At 32.2% G+C, this 14,449-nt stretch overlaps 1 protein-coding gene and 1 pseudogene across 1 annotated transcript; one reads left to right on the plus strand and one right to left on the minus strand.

Moving 5' to 3' along the window:
* Positions 1-204: 204 nt before the first annotated feature.
* On the minus strand, positions 205-4,962 carry LOC128185752 (uncharacterized). The gene is made up of 2 exons (XM_052855414.1): positions 882-4,962; positions 205-632 (listed from the first exon to the last, which is right to left on the minus strand). The coding sequence occupies exons 1-2, from the start codon at positions 1,689-1,691 to the stop codon at positions 300-302; spliced, it is 1,143 nt and encodes a 380-aa protein (XP_052711374.1). The 5' UTR covers positions 1,692-4,962; the 3' UTR covers positions 205-299.
* Positions 4,963-6,069: 1,107 nt separating this feature from the next.
* Positions 6,070-8,869, plus strand: LOC128185753 (uncharacterized; annotated as a pseudogene).
* Positions 8,870-14,449: the final 5,580 nt, after the last annotated feature.

The following is a 14,449-nucleotide window of genomic DNA, read 5'->3' on the forward strand; positions in this document are numbered from 1 at the left end:
TATTGAGTTTGTTCCTAAGACATCGATTTACCTGTCTTAAACTTAAGACATAACTTAGGATTTCATAAGATAACTTAAAGACAAGAATAGTGAAACGGATAAGCAATGAACATAGGAAAAAGTTCTTTTCTAAGACATAACTTAGTCCTAAGTATGCTTTGTGAAACGGGCCTAAGGCCGCCATGCTATTAATAGTGAAATGAGTTTCCAATCCAATATCTTTATTACGTTTTATGTAATTTAAGCATAACAAAATCAGAAAAGTTACACAGACGAACAATGATCCAAAAACCTTAATGTCAGTCAAACAAATCTTCATATAAAAGTTGTCTCAGGTTTCGATACAATATTAGAGCTTCGTCAAGGTTGCTAGGTTCAACCCAAGACTTCTCTGCCATGTAAATAATACATAAACGATAAATGTCAACATCGCATGGTTCATCATCCCGAAATTTGCATTCGCTTTTACATACAGCAATTCTATCTTCAGAAACGTTTATCATGTATCCTCTTGCACTGTAAAGCTCTGGAAGATAGTAAGTGATCATTGGACGACCAGCTGGGGATGTCGGATTTGAAGATCCTCGAATCCTATGCGAATTCCAAACACAAACGACTTCGTCAAGTTCACTCTTCAATAATAATTATAGCATGAATTGTTTAATGCTCACTTACTGTAAAAGTTTTTAAAATATTTTGCGTGTATGATATTTAGCAGGAATTTATTTTTTAACAACTTAGGAAGGTTTTCTTAATGTACGAATGTATAAATATCCATACTTTAAATTAAGCTGTGTTAAAACTGATTCAAAATATAAATATAATGTAAAATAATGAATAATTTATAAATGATCATTACAAAAATAAAGGGTTCATTATACCTGCAGAAGATCCATACAGCAAAATTGCAGAATATTTACATCCAAAAATGATCCATCAAAATCACCATCCATTTTCAGCTTTGCAAGCGATTCTATCCAGTGCCCACTTGCCTCCCTTCTTAAGATACACCACCAACTTTCAATCCGCGTATTGCAGCAACTATGGCCATATAAAAAACTATTTTCCCCTGCCATTAGAGTTTGCATAGCAGCTACATGTCCATTTTCTGTTCCTCTGTCACCTCGGATACGCTTTGGGCATCCTTTCCTGGCATCAATAGCATTAATGAAATATCCAGCAATGATTGTTGGATCACTACTAGTTCGATAGCACTCTAACCAAATTATGTTCCTTGAAAAGCCGTCGATACATCCATTAATGCATAATCCGTACGGTTTCAATTTATCATACGAATCCATGTGCCATGTGTAATCGGGGCCCATACTTATATATTGTCTCCTTTTTAATCGTCGTTTTGAGCGACGTTCCACACCATTTGGATCGAGAATCTGTTGCAAAATTCTAACCGTTTCTCTGTTGACAACCAACCCGTTTTGTTGACATTTCATGTGCATCCATCTATATCCATGTAATTGGCCAGACTTTGATAATTCATTTTCAATAAACAAAGCGATGTTCAAAAGATCTGTGTAATGTTTTCGTCGATATAGTTTCATTCCTCGTAAAATTCTTCTAAGATGTCGTTCACTGATAATAACTCCCTCACAGTGTGCTAATATCAAAAGCATTTCCTTGTGGGAGAGACCCAAATCAAAGTACAGTTGAATTTCAGTCTTAAAATGAGCCATTCTTTATTTAACTGCAACACAAAGAAAACAATTTGTATGATAAAGTTCATAAATTGAAATCTTTTATAACCTTTTAAAACCTAAAACAGTTTTGTCAACTAATGTTAAATGTAGTTTTTCAAAAAGCAAAAGTAAATAAACTAATAAAAATATTTGTCTTTCACTTTTTATTTCATTATTCATGCAACTTTTGAAACAAATTGATACTAATTTACTTTACATTGAGTTAATATTTTTCTTATGTTTGCATTGGAAATCTGCGACGTTCAATTAAGAAATAAAAAACATTATTTAGTTAACATGGCGTTATGAATAGCAATTGCTTTGTTGGCATTTAAGAAATAAACAACGTTATTTAGTTAACATGGCGTTATGAATAGCAATTGCTCAGTTGGCTTATTCCATGATGCGCGCTAGCAAATATATAGTAACGCGCGTTACTCAATTTGCATGCACACACCGCTGCAGTTATGAGACTGTATACTTCAAAAAATCATGAGTCAATGCTATATTTTTTGGATATCCATTGTTCTTTCCCACTGTAAGTCCATACGGAGGAACTGCAATTATTTTTCTATAATCGCAATTGCTCTGTCTGTATACTATGACGTCATAAAGGTGTGACGTCATATACTTTTCCATGACGTTATAAATTTTTAAGGTAAGGTTTGCGGCTTGCATTTTTTAGAGGTTGTACCAAAGTTACATACCATTTTGTTCACTATACTAAAGTCTTTTTTCTCATGAAATTCAAATGAATTTTGCCCGTCCCGTTTTATAACTACAAAAGGTCAAAGTTCATGATTTCCAATTTTCATTTTGATGAAATGTAAACAATTTCGTGAAAATATGTACATTTTATTTGTGACTATTATGGGGGTTATTTATGCTTAAAATGTTCGAAAATAATATCACTATTAATATCATGATTCACTTTTATTAATTTCTGATGAACTATCTAAAAATAGAATAAAATGCAACAAAAGTCTTAATTTTGGACTACTATTATGTAAACGAAAACATCTTATTTGAAACCGTTCCAAGTCCACCGATTTCAGGAAAAACGTATCTTAGAATATGTGTAATCTGATGTTTCTAGAACACTATTCAAAACCATATGATGCGGATTTCGTTTTCGTAGAAATTGATAAAATGCTTGTGTCCTCTTATTTTTTCATTGAAACTAAAAAAGAACGCGAAATAAAAAAAAAACTGAAATCAATTATGACGTCATAACTGAAATAAAAGGTAGTTGGTGTTACGTCACAATGAAAATGTAAAAACACTATACGATACATCATGTGTTTTTTCTCCAACTCCCTAAAATTGATGTATTTAATGTTAAAACATGTTTTATAATAACATTTTTAAGGCATTTCTGTTATATATCATTGATTCTGTTATGTGAATTAAAAAGATACACAACAGTCTGAATGTTTATTTTTCATGCAATAGCTAAATGTCAAGGTCTAGGCTAATACAGGGTATTTGCAAGTGGTAAGATACAAATATAAGTAATACACAACGATTCTTTAGTGAACATTGCGTTATGAATAGCAATTGCTCTTCTGGCATATTTTCTGGCATATTGGAAATGGCCAACAGAGCAATTGCTATTCATAACGCCATGTTAACTAAATAACGTTGTTTATTTCTTAAATATTTACATTTTCTTTAATTTCGTGTTGTCTGCAAATGTGATATATACCTTAAAATTCCTATCTTATCCTAAGGGTAAGTTCATATTAATGGAAGAGCCAGAGTAACAGCAACAAGCGTGAACTTTGATTTTCGCTTGTGACGTTGCATTTTACAGCGTTCAGCGTTTGTGACGTCATAATAAAACATGCGTGTGGCTGTTACATTGGCTCTTCCATAAATTGAACTTACCCTTAGGATAATACAATAATTAGGTATATGTCACATTTGCAAATTAGGTGACATTTTTTTTAAAATATATAGATATAAACATTAAATGCTTATTTTGGATATCGGCTTATTCTTATCAGATTATCTATTTAAAAACAAGTACATTTAGTAGGAGTAAGAGGTAATGGTAATATCCGATTTTTCTAATAAATTTTTCTGTTGTTCATCTACTTGAATCTAATATAAATTATAGTTTATATAATTATATTTTTATATTATTTATAATTAGAAATTATTTTTTATGAATTTTAATTCAATCATCGCAAGCCCCCGGGCACCATTTATAAATATCTCTCAACTCAGATTATTTAACAATGTTTAAAGAAAAACACATGCATTTGAGGTCATCTTGAAACACAGATTATATAAAAATTCGTGTGTAAACGTAAAGTTAATAACCTATATTGATATCTTTAAATAAACATAATTATTCTCTGTTAATGGTTTCATATCAAGGGAGTACTGTAATGAATGTATACTGCGCTTCCCTCAACAATCGCACTGTGAAACATATTACGTCAAATTGTGGTGTTAACAAGTTATGTTATATAAAAAAGCATGTTCCTCTATCCATACTACATGTAGTCTCTTTACAAGAAAAATTAAATATGCAAATATATCAAATTGAGCGTGTTTGTTCATCGGAAGGTTAACTTCAGAAAAAATATTTACAAATGTTAATCATATTTCTAAATGTGTGTGAATTGACCAATGAGTTTTATTTATTCTTTTAAGTAGATGAGTTTATCAAAAGAAAAAAAGTCCACTTTTTCAGTGCAGTTTTCTGATCCCATCTATTGATCATTTCTTATCTTTTTTTTATTATTTTTCTTATTTACAAAATTAAAGCACGAAAAAAGTAGAAATGCTTGACAGATAACTTTTTTTAGTTATTCAGCAATTAAATTGTTTACAAGTTTGAAACTGCAGTCATACGTCTGAAGAAATAACATATTTTTTATATTTTTGAACACCCTGTATTCAAAAGCACATTATATATTGTTCACCCATTGAGATATTTAATGACAGGAAGCTTCTGGTCAATTCCTGAATGAAACATGTATGAACATTGATCAATAAATAACCAAAATTAATGTTAAACTACACTCGTGCCTTACCTTTTTGTGTAATGGCTTCCTTGATGACAGCCTCGCTTATAATATGGCTATCGCCTAGACTATCAGATTGCATTGGAGATTGAAATAACAATTTTATAATTTGTTATAACAAATTTATTTATTTGTTATCACAGATCACAGTCCGTGATAACGGATTTATAACATTGAAATTTTGACACTCTTTAATTTGTTATCACGAATTGGATGAAAATACGTTATAACAGATTTTAAAAAACCGAAAATACGAATTCAATCTTTGAAATAACGAATTCAAGAATTCGTTATTTCAAATTCAATTTGTTAAAACAGATTTCAAAATTTGAAATAACGAATTCAGCGAATTTGTTATAACAGATTGAATTCGTTATAACGAATTCCTAAAATTTGTTATAACAAATTAAATTCGTTATAACGGATTCAACAATTCGTTATAACGATTTAAATTCGTTTTAACAAATTCAAGAATTCGTTATAACAAATTCAAAAATATTTTTTGATAGGTCCTATATGGGCTTCCGTACTTTTCAATGCAAATTAATTAAAAAAAATAGATGGTCGAACAGAGCATATTTTATTTGCATCCTTCTATCTTATATTTTACTACCAGTGTTTAAGGGTCATTCCTACAATTGATCACCTGTTTAATTGAATTTCTTCATTATGACTATAAAAACTTCATAGTAATTCATTCAACTGCAATGGCATTATGCGGGGTTTTTTTTTCATGTGTAACGTAACTTGTATTTTTTTCTTCATTGCTCTGTTTTAAATCAGCACATTATTACCAGATGCAATTTGATATGCTCTTTGCGTAAAGAGTTAAATTATAGTTTCTTATAAATTGTAGATATTGTATGTCCATACGAAATACTTAATTACTACTAGTATTTGATCGGAAGCAGAACACGCCCACTACAACTTTCAAGTTCAGTTAAATAAATACATGTACATGTATGACCCAGTGCTGGTTCCGACATTTTTAATATATACCATTTTTTTTTTATCTTTTTGTTAAGTAAATGGTTTCCCCAATTCTTTTAAATCATAGGTTTCTTTAATAAAGGTGTATAAATTTTATCTTTAATTGAAATTCTACTTTTATTTTTTTTATTTTTTATGGTGTTTGTGGTGTTTATTTTTTAATTTGGAATATTCTTTTGTTTTTGTGGCAATAACACTATATCATAAATGAGTGATACAGATGGATTAATTTGACTTTCTAATTTCTAGACAGTTGATCAAAACAGTAAAAATGCACAAAAGCTCGATTTATTTTTGGAAAAACCAAGCTATACATATTTATATATAAATAAACTTTTCAACTTGATGTTATGTTTGAATCCGTCAGATTGACCATGGCTTTTGTTAAGCACACTGCGTTGTTTCTGTTTTTCTCAGTGTGTTTTGGATGTTATCCTGGTCCTTACATCGAGCAACAAGACTTTTGTAGATCCGAATTTGGTATGTCAATGTACATTTTTTGATCGATTTTTCCATTCTTAAGTTTTTCTCAAGTTTTTCTAAAATGCTGAAAAAATGCATCTTAATTGATTTTAAATGTTATGATCCTTTATGAGACGGTTTCTAGTGTTTCAATGAAATATACTGCAATGGGTATTTATTGTATACAGGGTTATTTTCGCCACGTGTTATTTTCGCCCCTCTTTTTTTGCAAACAGTTTCGCTCCGTCTTGAATACGCCCAGACCAACTGGTGTTTAAAAATAGATAATTTTAAACATACAGTACCGATCAGACCCAACCTAACAGAACGTAAACCCCAACTAAACTCTGGGTTTACTTCGGGTTAACTAGAATGGACCCAGAGTAAACTCAAAGTAAACCCAGAGTGGACACAGAGAGTAAACCCAGTTAGACGTATACCCCTGAAAGCAGACGCTAACTGTGTATTCGGAATATACATAGGGAAGGAATTACAGGCAGTAGGATGGTAAGATAAAATACTAGTCTGCTTCACACTTCAGTGCATACAGTTGACCTAAAAAGCAATTTCAAAGTAAACCCAAACTAAACCCAGAGTAAACCCAAAGTAAACCGTGAGTGGACCCAAATTTTCAAAAAGTAAACTCCAAGTAAATCCAGGGTTTAGTTGGGGTTTACTCTGGTGTTAGGTCGGGTCTGATCGGTACTGTATGAGTTCGTCTAATTTTAAATCCGCCCGGTGACAACGAGGTCGAACGGAGAGAAATAAAAAAATCGGGGGCGAAATCTTTCTTATATACAACATTATTACTGGACATACAAAGAGTATCTTTAAAGTATCATATATAGGCCTTGTATTTATTCAGAAATGTTTCTTTTTATATCATTTTTATGCATCTTAAGCATTTGAGGCCAACATCACATCAATTGTCGCTGGAGATCACGAAGATAAGTACGGGATTGAAGTTAAGATAGTTTATAAGGTAAAACAATATTCTGTTTTTATTTCATTGCTTTTTATAGAAATTAATTAAAGCGTGAAGCTGATCGAAAACATTCTAAAGTTTTGTTTGATTAATGGGGTATAACAAGTGTTGAAAAAAGGTTAAAATATTAAATTTATATTTCAGTTCAAAGGAATATTAGGAATGCATATACCGTTTAAAAAGGGTCGTCGGCAAACAAATTAAACATCAGATCCGCCTTAAAATTTGACTACTTAATATGTTGTTGACCATAACATAACATTTAGTAAACAAAAAAAAAGCCAAATAGTTTAGCTATAAAATTTTGACATTTTACTATTATGTTTTTACAGAGCTCTCCTGCTTATTATTAAAGTAAATGTAGTCTTAAAATTGCCACAAAAATCCAGACCCCATTATTTAATTTGATTTATTTATTGCATTTATCTATCAACTATCACGGGAATCTATTTTATTTAATTATACCACATGCCACGTGCACCGCGTTGCAATTGTTCATTAAAGACAAACGTTTTTATATATGCAACAGGGTGTTCTGGAGAACATTTCGTCAACTTTAGACGGTTTTAGTCGCACCTGTGGGAAAGAAGGAATGAAACTGTATACGAATTATTTAATCTACGGTAATAAAACAGTATCTTTTAACATCATATAAGTGAGTAACGGCATGCAATGCTAACAATCAAAGTTACTAACAATAACGTATCACTCATAGTCACTGATAGTAACGTAACAATCAGTGTGACTAACAGTAACGCATCACTCATTGTTACTGATTGTAATGTAACAATCAAAGTTACTGAATTCATCGAAATTTGAATATGATGAATATAATTAAATATCATTAAAAACACCAACCATGTAGTAGTGTTAATTTTGGTTAAAGTTGCCTGAAGTTTGAAGATCTTTTCTTTCGTAGATTTTCAAATTTAAAAGAAAATCTTTTATTGTCGATCATAGGTTAAACACGAAGAAATGATTTTTTAAAATTTATGTTCTTTATTTTCAAAGCGATGACTGTGCCACACCCAGATTACCCAAACCTCAGTCTCGTACTTTTCAGAAAAGTTTCTGACATTACTACGGAGGATATTACGCGTATGACAGAAAAAATATGACTGTGGGTGCAAGGTACTTGAACAAGTTCTAGAACTTCACACCATTTTTTAAAACTTATTTATGTATACAAGTTTCATATCGTTTTAAGTTTGACCATTTCAGAAAGATTCCGATGTTTGTAATTATTTCCGCTGTCATCAAGTGTTTCATATTTTACCACACACTCAGTAATTATAATTCAAATGTTGATGTTTTATTGAATTGTTGAATTTAAACTTTCAGATAAATTTTGACGAATGGTCATATTTCCCTCAACGAGATACAACAAGTCGCCCGCTTCTTGAACCTACCGCAGACGCATGTATTGCCCCAAGATTTTATTGCCGGAGATCTGCGTTCTGTCAAAAGAATTCAGAGGGCATTTGTACTTGGGGAGACCTTGGCGTTTGTAACTACCTTACACAGACGGATGGCCTCATTACAATATAGTTATAAATAACATTACATTATATAGATTTCATTAAAATAGTTAAATGAATGTAAATCATTGAACATTCATTATCATCATAAAACATAACATTACATTAATTGTCAATTCCATTACTATATAAATAGTGCCTGTTTGGGAGGGTAACAGTTGAAATTGACACCCCGAGAAAAACCATTGTCATCCGACGCGAAGCGAAACCAATCAGATTTCAGTATTTAACATGAAAGTATAACAAATTAAATTGTTCATGAGGACTAATTCAAATATTAGACCTCCATTAAACATTATGTCTTTAAGATTTGCCCAAAGGCGAATCTTTCATTATCATTATAATGACATGACATTACATAACATTACATTATACTTGGCCTTAATTACCTAATCAAAGGGATTTTGTTGTTTTATTACAAATTAAATATTTGCCTCTATTTTGAACTACCGGTCAATAGACTGCGATCTAAAGGACCGCCGGTCAATAGACGGCGATCTATTGGACCGCCGGTCATTAGACTGTGATCTATTGGACCGGCAACGTATATCAGACCGCGTGTATGTTATATTAATACACTTTCATGTTAAATACTGAAATCTGATTGGTTTAGACGCAGTTGATAATCCGTACTATTACCCTCAGCGTTAGCAATACACTTAGCAACGGGTAACACAACTAATTGTTACATGCGCGTAAATTATGCGCGTACGGTTCGCCGCACAATTTACGTCATTTCTATATAAAAGCAATATAAAAATTCTCTAAAATTAAGACATCAGTATAATAAAATAAATAGTGCCTGTTTGGGAGAAGAGCAGTTGAAATTGACACCCCTCAAAATCCATTGTCAACCTCTGCTTCGCGTCGGTTTACAATGGTTTCCTCGGGGTGTCAGTTTCAACTGTTACCCTCCCAAACAGGCACTATTTATATACTGTTACATCTTTTTTCAGGGAATGTATATTCCTTTACATAGACGCTGTTTTAGTACTTGGTGAAACCAAATTCAATGTTATCAAAATGGAGTATCAAATAATCAACAGTTTTAAAGCCTCATATAAGGTAAAAGACTATTTGAAAATCGAATAGGTTGAAGACTCCTTTTTTCTAGTGTGAACTAATATTTATAAATTGAGATGTTGTAATGCATGCAACAGGTTTGGTGCATGTAAAAGATGAAAAAAATCTTAGTACATTTAAGCATTGAATCATTATTTTTTGAAAGATGAGGTCTCATAACTTCAACGGTGTGTGCATACAAATTGAATAACGCGCTTGGCAAAATATTGTATATTGGGTACCCTCATTGTAAGGATAACTCCTGCTAGAGTGTTCAAGATAGAAGGTTGTTCTTTTGCAGATCAATTGTACATATATTAGATGTGTGCTTTTTGCTGGGATTTTGTATTCTGATGATTTATGAAAAAATGTACCAGCTTTTGAACTAAGTCATTTTTTGGCAAATATTTTATATAGGGTACTACTTTCACTGGATATGATAGATAGTGTTAATCAATTCAGGGTTGACATGGTTTGTATACAGTTCACATAAAGGAAAACCATGTTTGCTGTCACATTGACAGCTTCTCACTTGTTTTCAACAGTATAATAATGATTGAGAATGATAAAAAGTAAAGATATTAATAATTGTCATTGTGTCGAAAGTTTGAAATATTAAGTATTAATAACATTTAAAGAGTACAAGCAAGAGACGTCAATGAAGAAGCAGTCAGCAACGTTATTTGAGTTAACACCTTTAAATGACATGTACTTGGTTAGTTAGCATATTTCAATTTTATACTATATACAGGGTCAAATTCGTCTCGTGTTATTTTGGACCATCTGCACTTTAAACGGTTTCACCCCGTCTTAAATTCACCCAAACGAAGAGAAATAATATAAGACAACGAAAATCGCCCATCCTTAAATTCGCCTCTCACAATGAGGGCGAAAAGCGCGAAAATAAAACGGGGAAGAATATTTCCCTGTATACAGTATATACCGGCAGAGCAATTATTTATAATGCCAAAAGTCTCTGGTAAATATTATCTTTACATGTACAAACTATGTTTGGATTTAAATTTTTCAAAATTTAAGAAAAACGTTATGTCGATTATGAATTTATTAGAGTGCGACTAAATAGATTTATTTAGATAACAAGCTAGGTACTAGATGCATGTATAGACAAACGTTATAAGATAAATTGTCAATGGTCAATTACCAATATAAGGTTTTGCTCCAAAATTACTGGCTCAAGGAACATTACAGGTTATGACATAGTTTTTATATGATAAATGATAAAAATTAAATTAATATACAATATAATATTATATAGTTTCTTATTATTTAATGAGTTTAATCATTTATAAATAAAAATATATCATTAATCACAAAAATATCAGCGTGATATAAAACTACTGATTTTATGATACATCGAACAAGATGCAGATCAGAGTTGCAATAGAATCAACACGGTAAACGTTACCAAAAAAGAAAACACTACATGTACTTCTCATTTGTACAGAAATGTATTTACAAATTAAAAGTTACATTGGATTGTTATATATTTACATGTACAGTTATAAACTGAGGATTACCAGACAACACCTTTTTTGTAAACAAATGAAGATGACGACGGGGTCAATAAACTTTATACAAACATGATTAAAAATACACATTTATCAAATAATGGTTTAAACACTTCTCAATATTATAAAATTATACTATAAAATTTTGAACACATCATTTATGAATTAAATAAAAACTCTAATATTTGGATCTTATCCACGCCTACAAACACCGGTGTATACCCCAGAAAGCTGGTGGATAGTTCAAAACTACCCCCGTTTCAACTTAAAAAATAGTTAGTATGTACATGCATTAAAATATACTTCTTTATAAATTATACATTAACGGCTCTAGAATTGTTTTGCTAACGGCTTAATCTTTATATTTGTTGCTATATTTTTTACTGCAACAAGAAAATATACGAGCACGCGAAATCATACCCGAATGTGTGTAAGATATAAGTTATTTTATTTCAGAAAGAATCCGGCCCTCAAATATTTCAAAATAAACTTGAACTTTAATTAAAAATCTACAAATTGTGTAACAATCTTGGAAAACTCTTAACTGTACACGAATCAAAAAATCATCCGCGCCGGCCACAGAAGTATATATAGTAAGTGTTATGTTCAGCCGAACAATCTGACTGGTACATGTACATTTCTTATCACGATAAAGCTGATATTAGAACAATGTGATCATTTTATAGTATTTTTTACATCTGGATCAAGCAAAGTTATATTTTATGAATTTTAACTATCTCAGAACAAATAAAGAGTTTGATGAACTTTAACTTAACATGATAGGATTGAAATTAATAATCATACAGAGTGCAAGTTTGTTTGATAATGTAGATCATGATTTTATTGACTTATTTTAATGTTATCACCAATGCACGGATAACGAAAAATCAGTTACAAAATGTAAACATGTACCTTGTGCATCTTTGTACCAACTGATATTTTTTTATCAATTAAGTAGTACCTTATAGTAAATGACTTATCCAGATAGATGAATGGTTTTGATAAGCCTAGTTTTTCTGCTGTTGTTTGTAAACAGATAGCGATGCTATGACCTTGAATTGCTAGTTTTACATAATGGTCACTATGATATTTATGTGTACCTAGGTACTTCGCACTGAATGGTGTTAATAATAATTACTAGAATGAACTCTTTGACTTTTGTAGCAATGCGTAGTAGTCCTAAATGATGTTATAAAAACAGGTGAATAATACGGGCATAATAATATCCAAATTGAGAGTTTATAAATAAGTGACATATTTGGTGATTCTGTGTCTGCAACGATAGCTCTGGTACTCTTTATTGAGTCATGTATTGTGTATTCTATATATTAACCTTTGTTACCTTTTATGCCATGTATGAATGAATTAAGAGTAAGTGATGCCTCATACTAGGTGGGGGACTCCGAGACCCAGAACTCGGAGACTCAAATCCTATATCCAGACTCTTTGATTGGCAGTTTTGACGGTTTTGTTACTATATTTAGAAATGAAATATTAATCTTAATTTTGAACACTAAATGTTCACTCATGATCGTCTTAAATGGGCCGAACTAGTCAGAACTGTCCATCATAAGTAAAACCTTATATATACCCATGTGAAATGAGATTGAGCAGACTCCTGATTTGGGCTGCTATTAGCTGATGTAATTGTAACTATACGATCACGCTTAATAAAACCGCTTGAGAAAGAAATACTGGACTTGTCATCACTAAGTTTGAGCTAACCCTCAATCGGATCTGTAAGACGGAAGGCTTACATGAACTTTCTTGGTGCCAGTGACCAGGACTGAGCGAAGTTCAATACAGAGTACGGTAAGAACCATTTCTATATGTCTCTTATAGCTATCTCGAAGTAAACAACTTTGTCTAAGCAACCAATATGGCGACAGGTGATGGGTTTGACAAAAAAGAATTTAAAAATCAAATGGAGCAATTAGAAAAACAATTCGCGGGGTGGGGTCAGAACAATGAAAATAAAGGGCAAGAAACAGGTCAAAAGTCCCCAGAAAAAGAGCAGATTAAACAAAATACTTTTGAAACATATCATGATGCTAGGCCGTATGAAACTCGTGAACCTCGACACCGAGTCCCAGAACAGGATGAGGATAAAGATTTTTTCATTAGCCAAGTTAAAGCTATAACAGCTGCACTCTCAGTGCCCCTATCTTCTGTGATAACTCCTTTTGAGGGAGATGCTCAAAAATTTAAACAGTGGATAAAGGAAGTTGAAAAGTACAGTGTTATGTCTGAGAAACAAGGTCATGAGATCCCCATGCTTGCATACATAACGAGTAAGGGTTCAGTTGGGGATTATATTATAAGGTATTTAGATGAAACAAATGCGTCTGAAGAAATCCCATCTTGGAACGATCTTAAGGAATCCCTTAAAAATAGATTTGCAGAAATAACAGATCCCCAATATGCGTTAGCAGTAATGCGTAAGACTCGACAAAATTCAAATGAAAGTGTTCAGTTGTTCGCCGAGAGACTATTGCAAATCGCGGAAGACGCCTACAGTAATGACAGACTAAAAGATCCTTTGATACAGCAACAGCTAGTAGATATCTTTTGTGACGGGTTGACATTCGACTACCTCAGAATGAAAATTTTGCGAGAAAACCCTAAAGATTTAGAATCTGCAATTCAAATAGCAATGCGAGAACAAAATCTGAGACAGAAGCTAGCGATAAGAGGGTCAACTATGACAGAAATTGTACAAAGTAATGACAACAGACGAACTCTTTCAAATGTTGATACTACTCTTCCCTTATTAAAGGATAGAGCAGATAATCTTACCTCAGTAGAAACAAGGCATGTAGAACCAATGGAAATTGACCATGCGCGTAATAGTAGGTGTTTTAAATGCAAACAGACGGGTCATAGGGCTCGATTTTGTACTCAAAATAAACCCCAAGTCAGGTCCCGTCCTCAAATAAATAAACGACCCAGTCAAAACAAACCCGTCCATAATATAGAGCAGAAACCCCGTTCGCCTGTTGAATGTTGGAATTGTGGTAAAGTAGGTCATGTGCGTGCAGATTGTTGGGGCTCGCATATGTATCAAAGAGCGCAGCAAAATCGGGGCAGACCATCAAATCGTCAAGGCCGAACATATAAATCTAGCGACCAAGTTAATAGGGGATCGTCTCAACAT

This window comes from Crassostrea angulata, chromosome 5, assembly GCF_025612915.1.
Source record: "Crassostrea angulata isolate pt1a10 chromosome 5, ASM2561291v2, whole genome shotgun sequence".
NCBI lineage: Eukaryota > Metazoa > Mollusca > Bivalvia > Ostreida > Ostreidae > Magallana > Magallana angulata.

What these genes read in the sequence shown, in the direction of transcription:
- LOC128185752 (XM_052855414.1), bottom strand. Translation starts at nt 1,691, where the DNA reads ATGGCTCATTTTAAGACTGAAATTCAACTGTACTTTGATTTGGGTCTC. An exon ending in GCTGTATGGATCTTCTGCAG is followed by an intron (nt 633 to 881) that starts GTATAATGAACC and finishes TTATTATTGAAG; the next exon opens with AGTGAACTTGACGAAGTCGT.